This window comes from Megalops cyprinoides, chromosome 23, assembly GCF_013368585.1.
Source record: "Megalops cyprinoides isolate fMegCyp1 chromosome 23, fMegCyp1.pri, whole genome shotgun sequence".
Lineage (NCBI taxonomy): Eukaryota > Metazoa > Chordata > Actinopteri > Elopiformes > Megalopidae > Megalops > Megalops cyprinoides.
The window spans coordinates 5,126,102-5,143,675 of record NC_050605.1 but is presented as its reverse complement, the minus strand read 5'-3'; the positions used below and the strand labels follow the sequence as shown (position 1 = coordinate 5,143,675).

At 48.8% G+C, this 17,574-nt stretch overlaps 1 protein-coding gene across 1 annotated transcript in view; it reads right to left on the bottom strand.

The window, feature by feature from the left end:
- Positions 1-323: 323 nt before the first annotated feature.
- Positions 324-17,574, bottom strand: part of exoc4 (exocyst complex component 4) — a 132,630-nt gene continuing 115,379 nt past the window's right edge. Inside the window, exons 15-18 of the mRNA XM_036518366.1 lie at positions 14,080-14,221; positions 10,942-11,120; positions 10,318-10,477; positions 324-1,071 (exon numbers count right to left, since the gene is read on the bottom strand). Of these exons, the coding sequence (XP_036374259.1) occupies positions 834-1,071; positions 10,318-10,477; positions 10,942-11,120; positions 14,080-14,221 (719 nt within the window). The 3' untranslated portion in view covers positions 324-833. The remainder of the gene's footprint in view (positions 1,072-10,317; positions 10,478-10,941; positions 11,121-14,079; positions 14,222-17,574) is intronic.

Sequence of the window (17,574 nt, the reverse complement as noted above, 5' to 3'; positions counted from 1 at the left end):
TATACTGAGGGACAAGAAATAAAGGGGACAAAAAAACTGAGAGAATGATCCAGATTCCATTTCCTGTCCTCTGGGGGGTGAAGCAAACCCGAAAGAGGGCACTGAGAGGCTCTCCTGACAGAGACGTAATTCGGATGATATAATCCGGGATCGGGTATTCCAGGCACAGCCAGCCGGAGAGAGACGGAGGAGTAGAGAAGGGGCTTTTATAATTGAAACGCAGCAGTTCGATATGAGAGGGAAATGAAATGGACCAAAAACAAAAAACGCATTTGTGCCCAACCCCCCCCGCCCCCCCCCCCCCCCCCCCCACTCTGGGGATTGTGGTGAGTCAAGGTCAAACAGCGGGAGACGACCTCTGAGGCGTGGCCTACATGCGCCTCCCGGCCCTTGCTTTGTGTGACTTTCAGCGCTGGGTTTCCAGGGAGATGGGTGCTGTGCGGGGTCATGCGGTGCCAAAGGTAAGGCGACCTGGATTACGCACCCTGCTGGGTGGGGCGGAGGCTCAGATCAGAGGGGTGTAAATACGTAATGACCAGCTCGACTGTGACGGACATTTCCTTCAGGTAACCTTTGCGCTCAGGTAATAGAGGAGCGACAGCCTGGGGCAAGGATACAATGGGCGTGCTTCAATTTTGATGGGTGCGCTTTCGGATCTGAGGCTGCAGTGGTCCATGAGGCTAAGAGGTGAAATGGGACTTTTGTTGAGCGATGGCGATTCGGGAGACTATGCAATGGGGGACGCGGTGCGGGGCGTGCTCTGTAACGCAGTAGTGATTCGGGGTTTGGGGGAACGGCGTCGGACAGCGCCCGGGGTTGAAGGGCTCGCCCTCTCAGACGGTGGTGATCTTCTTGTCCTTGGTGGCCTGCTTGATGGCGGCCTGCTCGCAGATGATCTCCTTGAGGCGCTGCAGCCGCACATTCTGCACCGTCTGGTCGCCCACGCCCGTCTGGCTGCGGTGCAGCAGGCTCAGGGCGTTGATGTACTCCAGCTCCGTGTACCGCACGCCCTGGTCCACCACCAGGTTCAGCAGCTCGTCCGCGCTGTTGTACAGCATCTCGTAGTACTGCCTGAAGAGGAGAGACACACAGAGAGAGGAGGATCGATGACCTGCTTCGTTTTTTCACTTTTCTGACTCTTTACCGTGTATGTATATACATACTCTTACGTAGTCTGATGAAGAGGCTTTGCTTTGCTTTGGTAGCACAAATTTACGATTGTCATGCAGGCTGAGTTTGGCTGAGGTGGGCTGAGCTGGGCTGAGTTGGGCTGAGTTGGGCTGAGTTGGGCTGAGTTGGATCAGATTGGACTGGAGTGGATTGGACTGTACTGAACAGAAGTGCAGTGAATCGAGTTGAGGGAGACAGAAACAAAGAGCGAGAGAGAGAAAGCGACAGGGAGAGACCAGCTGGAGCACCTCGGAGTATAGCGCCTGACAGAAAGAGACACAGCGAGGGCTCAGCCGCAACATCTCAACACGGTGCCAGCTGTTCCGCTGCCTACAACTGCTGCTGGAGCAGAAAGACTACGGGCTCAATCACATCAAACAGAATCTCCACGGACTGCCATCTCATACAGACAAATTAGCATCTCGTTAGCTTTCAGGAATAGCATATTACACCCACCCAACCAGTTCTACCACCAGGTGTCTATGAGAGGAACAAAATGAACACTGTAAGAGCCAAATGGATTGTTAAAACATGTTCGTAGCTACACAGGTTACGTTTTTGAATAGCAGACACAGACAAATGTCATATTTTCCTGATTCAGGATCACTACGTCCTCTCTTATCACCTACCCAAATGCAAAGCACTTAACGACAGCACTATTGTGCCCGCCCCCATTACGCATGTCACTGGTACCCCACATTACTGATCCCTCTTTTGGCATCCCTGAACCATACAGGATATTGCATCATGGCAAGATGGGTCCTATTATTTCACGCTCACTTCCAGCTACACTGACCTGCCAGGGTTGCTGTGATGATCCAACTAAATGTAACAGAGCCACAGACCTTGAGAAAGGCCAAACCGGAGCCCGGCAGAAACAGTCGAGACACTGTTTCAAAGCCGAGACCCAATGAAATCACTGACTGATATTACCCCTTATTAGAGCTCTTTGCAGCATTTATCAGACTTGACTTAGCCCCATTTCCAATCTTGATCACAGAGAGAAAGTAACACATAATCCTTTTTGGTTAATCTAAAATGGACCTCAGAGAATCAGAGGGTGCGCAGCCATTACAATAACGACGGAACTTTTGGGGATGGTGCAATGAAGATAAATGTAGCCTTGTATTGTTCGCCCTCAAAAAAAAAAGGGGGGGGGGGGGGTCTTTGTGGAGACTGAATCTCTAAAAACATCTCTCATTTAAAGTCCGTCTTTGTGTCCATATAAAACGAATAAAGTGAGAGATTTATACTGCTATAAAAAAAAGATTCTTCCAGGCTGTCCGTCAAAGCTGCCAGGGCGAAAATTCAAACCTTTCACTGCGCCTGAAGGGAAGAAAAACGCTGTCAATCAAAGCACGCATGGGCACATTACCGAGGCTGACCGGGAAATTAAGTGTTTTTGTCACTGCTGCCTTCACTTCGGATTCAATGGCAAACCCTGACGTTTGTCAGCTTTCCTGTGAAAGTATCGCACACCTCATTGTAGAGGGACAATGGGCAGAGTGAAGTGAGGGGAAAAAAATATATAGCGGACTGCTTTTTAGAGCTCTGTGTTGATTTACTAATATCTCTCTTTCTCCTGACAACTTTTACCCTTGGCTTCAGGGTGCTGGATTTTCACTCTCTACCTCCCTCCTAAATCGTCCCCTCTGTGCATCCCTCCCTGTCTAAGCCACTCTCTGTGAAACCAGCTGAATGTCTGTCTGTTATGGTGGGGGGTCTGAAATGGCCACACAAATACTGGAGACAAGTGCCTGAAGTATGATCTTACGATAAAACGAAACTAGGGGGTGAATTCCCATGGACACACTATGCATTGGGATGAGCCTGGCACTGTTTCAGCTGTACCGTCAGACTTGGACCGTGAGTTAGAACAAACAGGACAAGATATATGATATATCAGAAGAAAGCCAGATCTCAGGTAAACAAACATCGCTTTATTCTGGCCAACACTGCCCTAAAGCATAACACCACCTAGACACACTTTGGTCTGGCTATCTGTGCCTCAGGGAAGTCTGACTTAGCAGTGAGTGCATTAAAAGAGAAGACACACAGAGCAATAACACTGGACCCAAAAAAGATCCCACTCAGCCAGCTGGTCCTGAGGCTCAATAAGCAGACCAACACCGCCATCAGTCAAGTTTCTGGACAGCACTGCAAGAACAATTCTAATTAGAATAAACCGAATTATACATCAGCTTAAACACTCTTATTTGGACCATTGGGATATAAACACTGAAACACTGAAAAAGATAAAACACAGTGCTCTCAGACCGTAAAAAGAGATTCTACTCCTGGAAGAAAACCTAATAGCCGTCATAAATGGAAAGTATGGGCAGATCCTGACAAGATATTGAAAATTTTGGGTGATCACAACACAGCCATTGAAAAGAGTTGGCAGTCGTGACCTGGCTAGCCAGGGAAGACAGGCTCTGTGATCACTGCAAAGAGATAGAGGCTGGAACATAGATACACTTTGTAATATACTGCAATAAAGACTCCCAAGGTGAAGTAAAATGACAACCATTGCCCTGCTCTACCTCTTAAACATAACTGACACACACACACAAAAAAAAAAATGATGTCAGTCATGTGTAGGAGAGGGGCCCACAGTTTCATTTTTTAATTAGCCTCACCTCTCATATTCCCACAGGATTCAGACACATGTTAACACACTGAGCACTGTGGTAATGGGGTATGTCATGTAAAAGCCAAGAAGGCTCAAGGTGTCAGAGCTTCTGCAAACAGCAGTGGTTCACTGCAGAGTCATTACCCCTGTTCACTTCTGTAATGGGACTTGAATATAATTTATGCAGCTGCGCCTAAAAAAACATTCCAGGACAACAGTACAGACAGTGTACCTGGTACATGGCAGCTAAGTGGCTAGAACAAGGCCTAAAAATACAAACAAACACAATGTGAATAGCCAAGACGTTTTTGACAAGGAAAAAAAGAATATGAAGGTGAATATGGAAAAACAAATATGTAATAAATGAGATTCTCACACCAGACAGAAATAGAAGCCCCTGTCCTGCATGACTATCTTAAAGGGGCAGGTCTGGGTAACAGCTAGCTAAAGTAAGGCTTGAACCCATCAGCAAAGAGTAACAGTTTACCACAGTAAGACCAGCCCATCTGCAGAGAAACAGCTAACTAGAATAGGTCCCACCCACCTCCAGAGACAGCCAACCACATGTAGGTCACACCCATCTGCTTTATTGTTTTAAAACTTTGTTTTAACATGGGGTCTTGAGCTGTTTGTCTCCAGTAGCGAAACACAAAGCATTACTAACGACTATACCTACATTCCCTCACCCATATCCGCCAATTACACCCCGCCGCCCCCTCCCTCTCCGCCACGAGGAAGTGCTGCCCTCCCTCTCCTCTGCTCCAGACGGAGCGGCTCAGGTGACCCTCCTTTCGCGAGTCCCCTCTCCCGACAAACACCTGGCAGCGCGGCTCAGCTGCGGAGACGGAGAGAGCACTTCACAGCCGAGAACGCCAACCCCCGATCGCTTCATTAACCAGCCGCTTTTAATTCATTTCCCTACAGCGGAGGGCTGTTAATAAGATTAAATCTCTCCGCTCTTACCCCCCCACCCCCGCCTCACTACGCCTCCCTCCCCCAACGCCACCGCAATCCGTGGCTCTCCCATTAGAAGCAGATAATGAAGAGTCGCGCTTTACACGGGGACCGGGCGCCAGCGCCCGATCGCTAGGCGTGCCAGCGACCGCGAACACCTGCGAAACGTTCAGCGTGTGCCATTAAATTTTAATTAGCCCGCTCGCCGCGCGCAGGGGCCCCCGCGTATACGGAGAGCATTAAACAAATTTATGAAGCGAGAGGCAGAGAGGACGCCAGGAGATGGATGCGGGTTCGGGAGGGAGAGGGAAGGGGGAAAAAGAGAGAGAGGGAAAAAAAAAAAAAAAACGGCATCAGCACAATTCATTCCGCTAATTTCCAGCGTGTACAATATTACCGCCATTAAAGGCTGCTTCAGTCAGCGCATTTGTAACAACACATTCGTTAGCGTGCGGGGGGAAATTGAAGAGGCCGGCGGAAAAAGCGCCGCCGAGAGAGAGAGCCTTCTCCATCAAGTCGGTCCACGCGCCTGTCACCACGGTAACGAATGCTAATGGCCCCCGCCATGCCGTGGATTTGTCTTGTCTCGTGTTGACGGGGGAAAGGTGAGACGCGCCACATCTCCGGTCGTCGGTCAGGGGTCCTTCGTTTCAGGTCTCTTGCAAAGCGACTGACTCAAGACTTTTGGGGTGATCGATTTTGTCCTTATTTTCTGCAGCGGTTCATTAGAAGTCAGTGCTTTGTGACCCCTCCTCGGCTCCTTTCTCCGTCTCGGTGCTCGGCTCGCTGGCCTGGCCTGGCCTCTCTTTATTCGTGAAGCTGGTCTTTGGGAGTAGGGGCTTCTGGGATACATCTCCATACCACCTGCTGTGACTCACAGAGGCTTTAAAGCAAACCCAAGCAATGAGATACAAGCCTTCCTTCACTGAGTCACCACAGAAAGACACCCCTCCTCCACACCCCCAGAGCTCACCGGTCAATGCGCCCATCACTCGGTCCCCTGGTAAACAGAAAGAGGGACATCATCCTCAGACCCCATGTTTAACGGAGCCATTTCAAACTGATGGGTACATTGCCGCCAAACCTGACGCGCTCGCTCAGCTACGGCTGTACCGCACGGGTACGGCTGGGGTGCGTCGGTGGGAGGTGCTGCAGTGTGGGGTGGGGGGTGGGGGTAAGTGGCGGGTCACTGCGTAGGTTTCGCGCTGCAGTGCCTCTACAGTGCCCGGTCTGCGCACCCCGCGGTGCGCGAGGGACGGCGGAGACGCCACGCTCCACCGCTCTGCTGGAGTAGTGCTGACGCCGGCAGAATGGTAATGCCGGCTGCGCAGGAACCCGCGCGCGTTAGACCGTCAGGTGTGTCCGCGGCCACGGCCAGTGCACAGCGCCTGCGTGCCTGCGTGTGTGTGTGCGCGTGTGTGTGTGTGTGTGTGTGTGAGTGTGTGTCTGTGTGTCTGAAAGAGAGTCAGAGAAAGAACAAGAGGGAAGAAAGAAAAAGTAAGACCTGAAAATACTGTGAAAAGAGAGAGAGAGAGAGAGAGAGAGAGAGAGAGAGAGAAAGCAGAATTGTGTGCATGTGTGTGTGTGTCTGAAAGAGAATCAGAGAAAGAGAGGGAAGAAAGAAAAAATTAGACCTGAAATGCTATGAAAAGAGAGAGAGAGAGAAGCAGCAGAACCATGTGTGCATGTGTGTGTGTCTGTGAGATAGAGAGAATGACAGGGAAAAGAAAAAAAAAGAGAGAAGAGTAAGACCTGAAAAACCTGAGAGGTAGAGAAGAGAGAGAGAAAGAGAGAGAGAGAACAAGCATGTGTGAGAGCGTGTGTGTGTGTGTGCTCACAAAGCAATAAACAATCCAGCGTATTTATTTGTCTCTGCGAGTGCACTGCGCGTGGATGGGCTTGCTCATTAATTGAGCAGTCTGCTACTCAAAATGAAACAAAACGATGCTTCACAATGAGCTGGCTCTCCATATTTCATTACACGATAAGATCAGAATTCGGGCGCGCGTCCCCCGCAGTGCGCGCAGGCACCGTGGACCCCTCGCCGCCGCAGAAACCCGCCCAGCGCGAGGGAAAGGGATTGCACAGGGAGAGTTGGAGCGAGGGAGAGAACGGGAGAGAGAGAGAGAGAGAGGGAGAGAGACGCACACACATAGCCAATAATTCATGGCTGAGCTGTGTGGATCCTGAAAAGCTGCCCCACGGACCTGAGTGTGTGTGTGTGTGTGTGTGTGTGTGTGTGTGTGTGGAAAGCAGCCGTTCCTTTGCTGCCGATTATTTCTTGTGAGCAGGAGCAGGAGATACGACCCCTGACCTTTCGTCCTGCTCAGAATGGACCAGCACAGGGCCTGCAGTCATCCAAAATGTCCACAAGAGGCAGCACAAAGAACGAGTGAGGCTCCAGAAAGAAACGCCACCGATATCAATGCAAGATCCTCTGATGAGATCTCTCTGAGATACGGGAAATCTTGAAAATCCTTCAGATATGTGTTCATATTCACTATACACAATCAATCCTCATGGACTGTTCAATCAAATAATACCAAATACAGCTTCAATCCTGACTGGCAGCAATATTTACACATTATTTCAGATATAGTCTTGAGCCTCATGTACTCATGATTGTATTTTGTAATTGTTTTCAATTGCTCTTTTCAAAGTCTTCTTGTAATTGTCTTTATGCTGCAGAATGGCTTTCAGACATTCTGAGCTGGACGCCCAAGTGACTGTGGCAGCATTACTCAGTTCTGCCACTAGGTGTCAGTGTTTGCTGCCGACTCTGCGCCGGTTCGCAGACACGGAGCTGGTCCTCCCTCTCCCCAGCTCTGCTCAGTTTAAACTAAAATCGATGGTTATTACTGTGTCCTTGCAGAGATCCTGCGCAGGAGTGATTCTGATGTGCGGCTGACCTCTCCTCTCCGCCGCCCACGGGGGCTTATCTGGCGCTCAGCAAGAATGCAGGACGATTTCCCACACGGGCTGCGTTTCGGGCCGCGGCCAATCGGGAGTGCCGGGCGGGGCAGGGCGTGAGGGAGGGCGGAGGAACTTCTGTCAAGGCCTTTCCTTATTTTAAGACTAACGCTTTTAATGGTATAGTCAGGCACATAAGCATTACTCACATATACACGTGCATACACTAGTACTCGCATACAAGCACGCTCGCTCATACACACAGACACACATGTACATGAACAGACACAAGCATGTTAGCTCACACACACACACACACACGCACAGATTCAATCACTTTGGCAGCTGTGTATGCACAGAGGCTTAGCGGCAACCCTCTAACTCGTCTTCAAACCCAACAGAAAACCACGATGCACATAACGAAAATAACACAGACCCGCGCGTCGAAATGAACGCCCGCAGAGTCGAGATTAAAGCCATGGGGACGGACGCCGCCCACCCCCCAGACTGGTCCCGAGGCACGCCCCCCCCCCCCCCCCCCCGCACGTACTGAGCTCGCCAGTTCATCAGGAAAGCCATGAATGCATAAACACCAACGCTGTAATTTCAATCAGCGGCCCGCGCCGTCCTCCGAGGGCGCGCAATCACATGCCGAGATGGGGGGGAGGAGCTGTTTACAGAAACAACACGGCCGGGCGCTGCCGCGCCACCGCTGTCATTCAAACAAAATCGCCCGCGACCGCGGCGGGAGCAAATAACGGGCTAATCAGCGCCGCTCGCTCAGGTGCGGCGGACCTGAAGGTGAAGGAGGAGAGGCCACACTGGCGGCCGAGAGGCTCTCCTTTCCCCAAATTTTCGGTCTGCGGCATGACTCCCCGGGCCCGGGGAAGCTCGCGGCATTCGAAACCCGCCATCAGCGATTCGTTCAAGAGGTCAGGTGCAAGAATCACGGCGGGAACGTTAAGTTTCGGGTGTTGAGCGTACCTTGAAAATGATTATTCATTACTTTTTTATGCTTTTCTTATTGTAGTTTGAGTGCATCAGTGAAATCAAACCAAGCAGTTTGTCTCTTCCAGCTTGGGAGAGGGAAGGGGAAAGACAGACACATGCACGTGTGTACAAACACACACACACACACACACACACACACACACACACACCCACCACGCACACAGGCAGGCAATTATACACGTGTCTCTACATGACCATTCATCACAGCAGCCACGTTCTGTGACTGCTGAGTGCTGACAATCCTGATTGGAATTCCACACCATGGAAACCTGCTATCAGGGAAATGACTTTGTAAAGACTTTCCTCTCCATCCACAACACACTCAGCATGGCAAACCCCAGCACTGTGACTGTACAGAGAGCAGGCCTTAGATTACTGTATTCCAGCACTGTGACTGTACAGAGAGCAGGTCTTAGATTACTGTATTCCAGCACTGTGACTGTAGAGAGAGCAGGTCTTAGATTACTGTACCCCAGCACTGTGACTGTAGAGAGAGCAGGCCTTAGATTACTGTACCCCAGCACTGTGACTGTAGAGAGAGCAGGTCTTAGATTACTGTATTCCAGCACTGTGACTGTACAGAGAGCAGGTCTTAGATTACTGTATTCCAGCACTGTGACTGTACAGAGAGCAGGTCTTAGATTACTGTATTTCAGCACTGTGACTGTAGAGAGAACAGGCTTAGATTACTGTATTCCAGCACTGTGACTGTAGAGAGAACAGGTCTTAGATTACTGTATTTCAGCACTGTGACTGTAGAGAGAACAGGCTTAGATTACTGTACCCCAGATCGGTAACTCCAGACAGAAAACCTCTAATTGTCTTGGGTACATGGTTATTTACAGCCTGCGTAATTCATTTACATAAGTCGTTACCTGATATCTGCTATGTGTGTCTATCATTGACAACGTTTTCATAGCATTGTTCTGAGGTTGTTGATAAAACAAGAAACAGAAACATTATACAAATGCGGTGTTAGCTTGGATAATATGGCACACAGATGAAGACTAATTGGTTTGGAGACTCTTCCAAACTATTGGCCGGGTGGAGTCAAAGCAGGGAGGGGGTGGAGTAAATATTCTCTAACAAGCTGGAGGGGGTGGAGTAAATGCTCTCAGCGTCCAGGAGGGGGTGGAGTAAATGCTCTCAGCGTCCAGGAGGGGGTGGAGTAAATGCTCTTTTAGCAGCTGGGAGGGGATGGAGTAAATGCTCTCTCGCTGACTGGAAGGGGGTGGAGTAAATGCTCTCTCACTGACTGGGAGGGGGTGGAGTAAATGCTCTCCCTGGGTCTGTGTTCATTAGGAAATGTGTGCCGGTGAGATGTAAGCGCCAGGATAGAGTGTTAATTGCTTTCAGGAGAGCCTTTCTGGAGACAGCAGCTGAGACAGGGAGAGGGACGTTACTGTGGAGACCGCAGGTGCACAAAGACACGCATGCACACACACACAGAGCAGAGAACAGAGAGAACTGCACTTCAGTTCCCTTCTATAACTGAACTATGATACCTTTGTCATGCAATTCTGACGGAAGATGAGGGTGAGAAGTGCACTCTACAGTACAGAGATAAGGAGGCTGATGTGGCGACAGCTGTGATGAAATGACAGCAGAGACTGTGAGCCGAGCGGCAGGCTATCGCTCACCTGGCGAAGTCCAGGTCGGCCTCGCGCGACATGGTGATGTTGGTGAGGTTCTGCTGCAGCACGAAGATGTTCCGGCACATCTTCTTAATCCCGGACTCGCTGATCCGCTTGAAGTACTGAGCCCCGTTTATCAGGATGCAGGAGATCAGGTGACCCAGGCCTGCAGAGAGACCAGTCACACAAACACACACCTTCGCAAAGACCCGGAGAGGATAATCAAACACATTCATCCAGATCTGGAAAGACCAGACACACGCACATGCACCCGCACGCACGCACGCACGCACGCACGCACGCAGACACGCACGCAGACACACACACACACAAACACACACCTTCGCAAAGACCCGGAGAGGATAATCAAAAACATTCATCCAGATCTGGAAAGACCAGACACACGCGCACGCGCACGCGCACACACACACACACACTCACCAACTTACAGAGACCAGTCACCCACATACAGACAGACGCTCACAAACATATACACACACACGTATACTAAGATCTACAGGGACCAATCACTCACACACTGACGCATACACAGACATACAGGTACAGAGTCCAGTCACCCACACACAGACACACAGACACACACACACATACACAGAGGGGCCCATCTACCTTCAAATATGTACTGGAACTTGTGCTGCTGTAGGGCTGCCCCCATCACCTCCTCAATGGCACTGATGTCCTTGTTCAGTTTCACCACCAGGGGGTCGTAATCCATGCTCTCCACATTTGCCACAATGGCATAGTTCCCTTGCTTGGCCAGAGGGATGAGATAGTGGAAGCAATGCACCCTGGGAAAGAGGAAGACAAAGCCCATGGATACAGAATGATAGACAACATTCTGACTGATCTGTACAACACCTAGCATACTCTCTATTCGACATTCTTAAATGGCAACAGCTCTGACTGTAGCCATAGAGCTACGCTACGAAAGATATTTTATACACTGGCCAGACAGTCAGCTCTGTGTGCTTCACGTTCAAACTTGTGTCTCTCATATTGTTAAAGCTGTACATGTTCTGATCTTCTGGCTTCTGAATATTCTCACAGAGGCACTGCCTAAAATAGAACATCCATAGCTAGCACAGCAATTCTGACAACACCTGATACCAACACCCGCTATTACCAACCTGAACCTCCTACATGACGAAGTACACCACACAGAAAGAATGCAAGAGGTGACCCTCTAGTGAAAATATACAATATCTGTGACCCTACTCTACATATGGATATTGCTTTGATCCTGACCAACATGGTTTTTGTATGAGACCTTATGATTAATAATAATCTGAGCTAATAATAATCTGAGTCAATGTATTTAAATTGTTTACATTGTCTGTGTTCTGTACACAGAGGATGTTCAGACCGCATATGAAAGCACCTCTTTCTATTGGTGGACACTGCAGAGTGAGAACGACATGATTGATGAATGTGTGATGTGTGGAAAGGAGTGCATTATGGGATAGCAGGGAGAACAGAGCCAGAGACAGAAGCCCCTGGATTAAAAACGACTAGTGTTCCCCATTCTCACCCCGCCGTCAACCAGGTCCGACCATGTGTGGTATGAAAACGCAGAGCATGCTGGGAGCTGAAGAGATGGCTCTGTGATGTATGCCCCCAGTTATACTTTCATCAAAAGCACATAAAACCCGCTTTGCCTCGCAGGCATTAAAACGGACGAGCGGAACCCCCCCCCCACGTCATAAAAGCCCCATCCTCTCCCATTTTCTGAGGGTTTAATATACCTCAGAGCACCGTCAAGGGAAATTTGCTTGATGGGAAAAGTCAATAGCGCATAGCAAAATGGAGCCCCCCCCCCCCCCCCCCCGCTTCCAAACCCACCCCCCCCAATAACAAACGATAATCACGCCAACAAAACAATATCTCCCAACAATGGGCCGAATGGAGAAGAGAGAGCACAAACAGGCGGGAATCGCCGCTCTCATCGTGAGGTAATGGGGAGAGACACCATCAGGCTTGGGTTTATAGGTCAGAGCTGATTTACTGTACACCTCCACCCCCCCCCCCCCCCCGACCCTCTCCTGGGAACGTCCGCATGTCCGCTTTTTGTTTTCGGGCATATGGTCCGGACTGGAACTGGGGCAGGGGCCAGGGGGGCGGAGGCGGGGTCTGGAAATCCCTCAGAGCCCTTCTACTGTGCCCCTTACCCCTTCTGCCAGATCACCACGATGACCTGTTTCTGAACAAGCGTGTGCTTTTTTTGGGGGGACCCCTCTAAGAGAGAGAGACCTGGGGGATAGCCGTGAGGTGCGTTCTCACCTGCACCCTGGCAGACGGGGATGAGACCGCATGGTCAGCCCAGCTAACCCCCGACCGCTATCGTCTCAGGGTCGCTGCTTTCACACTTCGCGAGTCACTCCCACGAGAGGAAGAACGCTCAGGTCAGACAAACAGTCTAATCTCATCTTCCCTCTTAAATTATACGGAACGCAAAAAAATCGTTGTCAAGGTAAGCGAGACAAATTCCCAATAGGCCTCTTGCCATCCCTGAGCCGCTATCGCACGCTTGTCCTTTTTGGATGTCTTTACAGGTAAGCTCCTATTTTTTCGGATTTGCCCCGGGCCGCTCCAGCACCACTGTCCCCCTGTCGCTTTGATTGCTTGGTGAGGAGCGAAGTTTCACCCCGCTGAGATAAGAGTGACCTTTCATCCGAAAGTCGGAACTGCGCCTCCCGCTTTTGTGAAGAAAGGTAGGGGGGGGGTGCTGAAGAGACAAACAGCAGGCTGGCTGCAGGCCAGCATTATGCAGTCTACAGATGTCCGTTTGGACCGAGTCCTTTAAATTGCTCTGAACTGCATCCTCTGCCTGAAATACGATGAAGGGGACGGTCTCTCGATTTGACTGCAGCACATTTACAGAGACGGCCGTACAATCGGAACTGAGACAGAGAGATGGAGAGAGAGAGAGAGAGAGAGAGAGAGAGAGAGAGAGAAAGAGAGAGATAGGTAGAGAGAGGTAGGTATAGAGAGAGAGAGAGGGACAGAGAGAAAGAGGTAGAGAGAGAGAGAGAGAGAGAGAGAGAGAGAGAAAGAGAGGTAGGTAGAGAGAGAGAGGTAGGTAGAGAGAGAGGGGGACAGAGAGAAAGAGGTAGAGAGAGAGAGAGAGAGAGAGAGAGAGAGAGAGAGAGAGAGAGAGAGAGAGGGGTAAGTAGAGAGAGGGGGGGGGGGCAGAGAGAAAGAGGTAGAGAGAGAGAGAGAGAGAGAGGCAAACGGAAGTCACAGGAGGAATGTAGTGCAAGCCTGAGAAATTGTTATAAAATTAGCACCCCCTCCCCCATTCATTTCTCTAATTTTTCTGTCTTATTCATAGAAGTCATTTCAGATGTTTGAGTAGGTAAAGGATAATGGATGGTCCAGTCATACAGCATGACAATGACCAATGCTAGGCAAACCCAGGCATTCCACGGCATGTCAGGTAACAATTATGCAACCTCATCACCACATGCATATTTTCTAGAGAAATCGAACAACCAATGACACAGGCAGAAGCACTTCATCTGCTGGTTAATTCTGTGGACATGTGCCTGTCACATCTTTGGCCAAAGGAGACCATGTCACTTGCTCCAAGGAAACCGTAGCTCACTTGGATTGGGTACGGTTCACGAAGTGAATCTGTTGCTTTCGAATCTTTGCTACAGTTTCTCTGTAGCGCTGCATGTTGGTGCAGACCCAGCTGGCCTGTCTTCGAGGGGCCTTGCTGAGGGTCGGTCTCGGGGTCTCAGTGCGTACCTGACCTCCAGGTGGAGCACCAGCAGGCAGCGATCGGCGATGTCCTGGAAGGCCCGGGACAGGTCGTTCAGAGTCTGCAGGATCTGCTCCCGGCTGCGAGTGTTCTCACTGGTCACCTGGGCGTCCGTGCCTGGCGACACACCTGCACAGGTGCACACACACGTTAGGGTACGGGTTACACACACAGAGGCACACACGCACACGCACACACAGGAAATGGTTATTACATGTATCCAACCTCACCTCAAAAGCCCACCTAAGCTAAGCAGAACATCAGTACAGATACTTACACATATAGATACTGGCTACTAGACCTGGGGAAAATAATCATTTTTATGATGCATCGAAAGTGAAAGATTCTGCATCAATGCAGAAAAAGAAAATAATCGATTTTTAAAAATCACCAGTGTGATTAGCCGTATAGCGCGTATGCTAAAACCGGTATGATTAGAACACAAGATTGGAAAAATTCTAGTTAATTTTAGCTTTAAGGAAACAGCGATTTAACGTTAAAAAATATAGCAAATGCTAACTGAAAACTATAAGAAGCTTAATAACGCTAATGAAAAATAACGAACCACGTAACATAACACGCAGGCTACACAGCATAAAAAACAAGTTACGTGCGAAAGAGTTAAATAACATACATGCCAGCGTACTGTTTTTATTGTAAAAAAAAAAAATGTCGGCTAAGTAACTAAAAAGTCCCCCCCCTTCCCAGATACTATGTTTATCACTTGTGTCTGCTGTGACTGGAAACATGGCGGAGGGCACATTTCGGTTTTTATGAAAATATAGGCAAAAACGAGCTTGACAAAACATATGTTGTGTGTAAGACCTGCCGCGTCAAGATTAAATACTTCGGCAATACAACAAATATGAGAAATCACATCACCTGCTTCCACTTGAAGCTAAACTTAGCAAACTCCAAGTATGTAGCTGCTAGAGCTGTAAAAGAATTTTATTTTCTATGTAAAACCATTATTTTTTACTATGTATTTATAATGCTCTAAAAACAAAATGTTTTGTGTTACTGTTTACATATACCTTATGGTAATCTCACTTGAAAAAGATGACTGTTAAAACAGCTGTTAAAAAGTTGAAAAGTAAAAACAGTTCAAATTTGAGAGCCTGTATTCTTGTATTAATTAAAAAAAAAAAAACATGGAGGACAAGATGTATCGTGGTGCATCGAGAGTCATTTTGTAATCGAATCGCTACCCTTTGAATCGTAATTGAATCGAATTGTGAGACCAGTGAAGAGTCACTACTGTGCAAATGTCCTCACACACACTCACAGACACTACTGGTCAGAATATATTTATAGCTGCTGACTGGCCAGCCCATTTTGTCTCCTCCTCCATTCCCAGAATGCTTTGGCACCCTCCTGTGCCCACCCTATCTGCTGAAGTGGTCATTTGGGACTCTGTGTTCCGCTCAATCCATAACAGGGCTGCCTGTCTTTGGGAAGGCTGAGACTTGTGAATCAATGACTGTAATGAGAAAAACACGAGGGGTGGGGGGCTAGATGCACGGGAGCCATCACTCCCACAAGTCCATGCAGTCAATAGAGGCAGACAGAAAGAGCATTCGCCAAACGACAGTTTCCAAGGGATATGAATCAGGGCGGGGCCGTGGCGCAGGGAGGGACTTCCTGTCATGACGAGGTGGGAAGAGAGGGTGGGCACAGAGTGGGTCCGGGTCTCGTCACTGCCAACCCGGTTTCAAAGAGGACAGGAATGAGGCCCAAGGAGCTGGATCTGGACTTCTACAAGTTAACAAAGCTCTGGAATTCTGGGAGTTGAAGTTCCTGTGTTTAGAGGTACAGGAAGCCTCATTTAGGTGCGTGAACAAACACATAATGAGAAGTAAATTTTGTATTTATACTGCGAATAAACACAGAATCCCTGCTGCTGGGAGCACTGCATGTATGTTAACGACAGTCAAGGTGATCATGAAGACAAAGGAACAGTACCAAAGGCTTTCAGAGCTTCGGCATGGTGGTAAAGACTCTGTGCTTTGAAATGGTGGTAAAAACTGTCTTCAACATAGTGGTCTCCCTGAGCTTTAGCACAATGGAGAAGACTGCACATGGACACAAGGGTGAAGACTCCTGTCCTGGGCGCTCATTAATGCACCGCTCAGCGATAAGCCAGCAGGGTGGCGGCTCCCATCATCTCAGTAAACAGTGATGACGGGGGGGGGGGCTGTCACACTGTCAGGACTGATGATGGGAGATAGAAACATTCAATTGCTTTTTCATTCCGCGGCCCAATTGTATACACTCAATGGTTAATTAACTGTCTCTGGGGGGGGGGGGGGTTGCTATGGGGGAAGAAGACAAGAGGACACGTCCTTCAAAAAGTGCTGCGGAGAAGAGAGTATGACCCTGAAATGCCAGCACCAGCATCTGGTCCAGATGACGGAACAGAGCCACTTGGGGTTCTGGACCCAAGCCCAGTAGGGGATTGGTTCTCAGTCCACATGAGACAACGCAGCTTTGCCTTTGTGTCAGACAAACAGCACCTATAAAGGAACAGAATTTGACCTTTGCCAGGAGGTAGTTTAAATAATACCAAGGCCACCCACTCAGAAGTACAGTTCAGATTAAACATTTTATAAAACCACCATCAAGTAATAATGCCAACATTGTACCATGTATGATGAACCTATTCTTATAACCTATAAATCTACCTATAAATGAACCAATTCCATCCAATTTTGTACCTGTTTGGTTATGATATTAACTTTAAACTGACTGTCAATTCAACTATCAAAGTCCAGTCTACAAAATAAAGTAACTCAGCATAAAGTTAACTTAAACACTGCCACTGATGCAACGCAATTTACTGAAAAATGTCCCTTAATTATATTTTCATGGAACAGAAGTGCTCTGGAGATCTGGTAATGTGAACGCAGATTAAAGTTCACCAGTTGAAATATATGATTTTATCAATGCAGTTGTGACAGAATGCTGTCACTACAATTGAGTATACGCTCTGACTGCCATACCAACGAGCCTGGCTCTTTGACGTTGGCGGTCAAGCTGCAGGTTTGGCACCCCGTACACCTGGGTTCGAGGCCGAGTGGGGTGACTGCTCTCGCCCTTCGCTACAGCAGATTTATAATGATATTCCACACGTGCCACCTATATCCACACCCACATATACAAAATGAACAGTTGATTGTGCCCCAATAATCTGTATGTGGGTAATGTACAATGACTGTGCATGTAAAGGTGGGAAGATAATAGAGAGAGAGAGAGAAGGGGGGGAGGGAGAGAGATATAAAATCCCTTGTTGCCTTCAACAACAACAACAAAAAAACAAAAAAACAAAATCACTCAGGTGTGGATTTAAATGATTTCACTCACTTTGAGAGCATGGCTGCCACAAACTGTAATGCCATTAACAGATCTGTCAGATTTGGTCTCTGAGCACCTGCAATTCTGCAAGTCCCCAGGCTGGATTTCACGTGGAGTACAACCTTCTAACA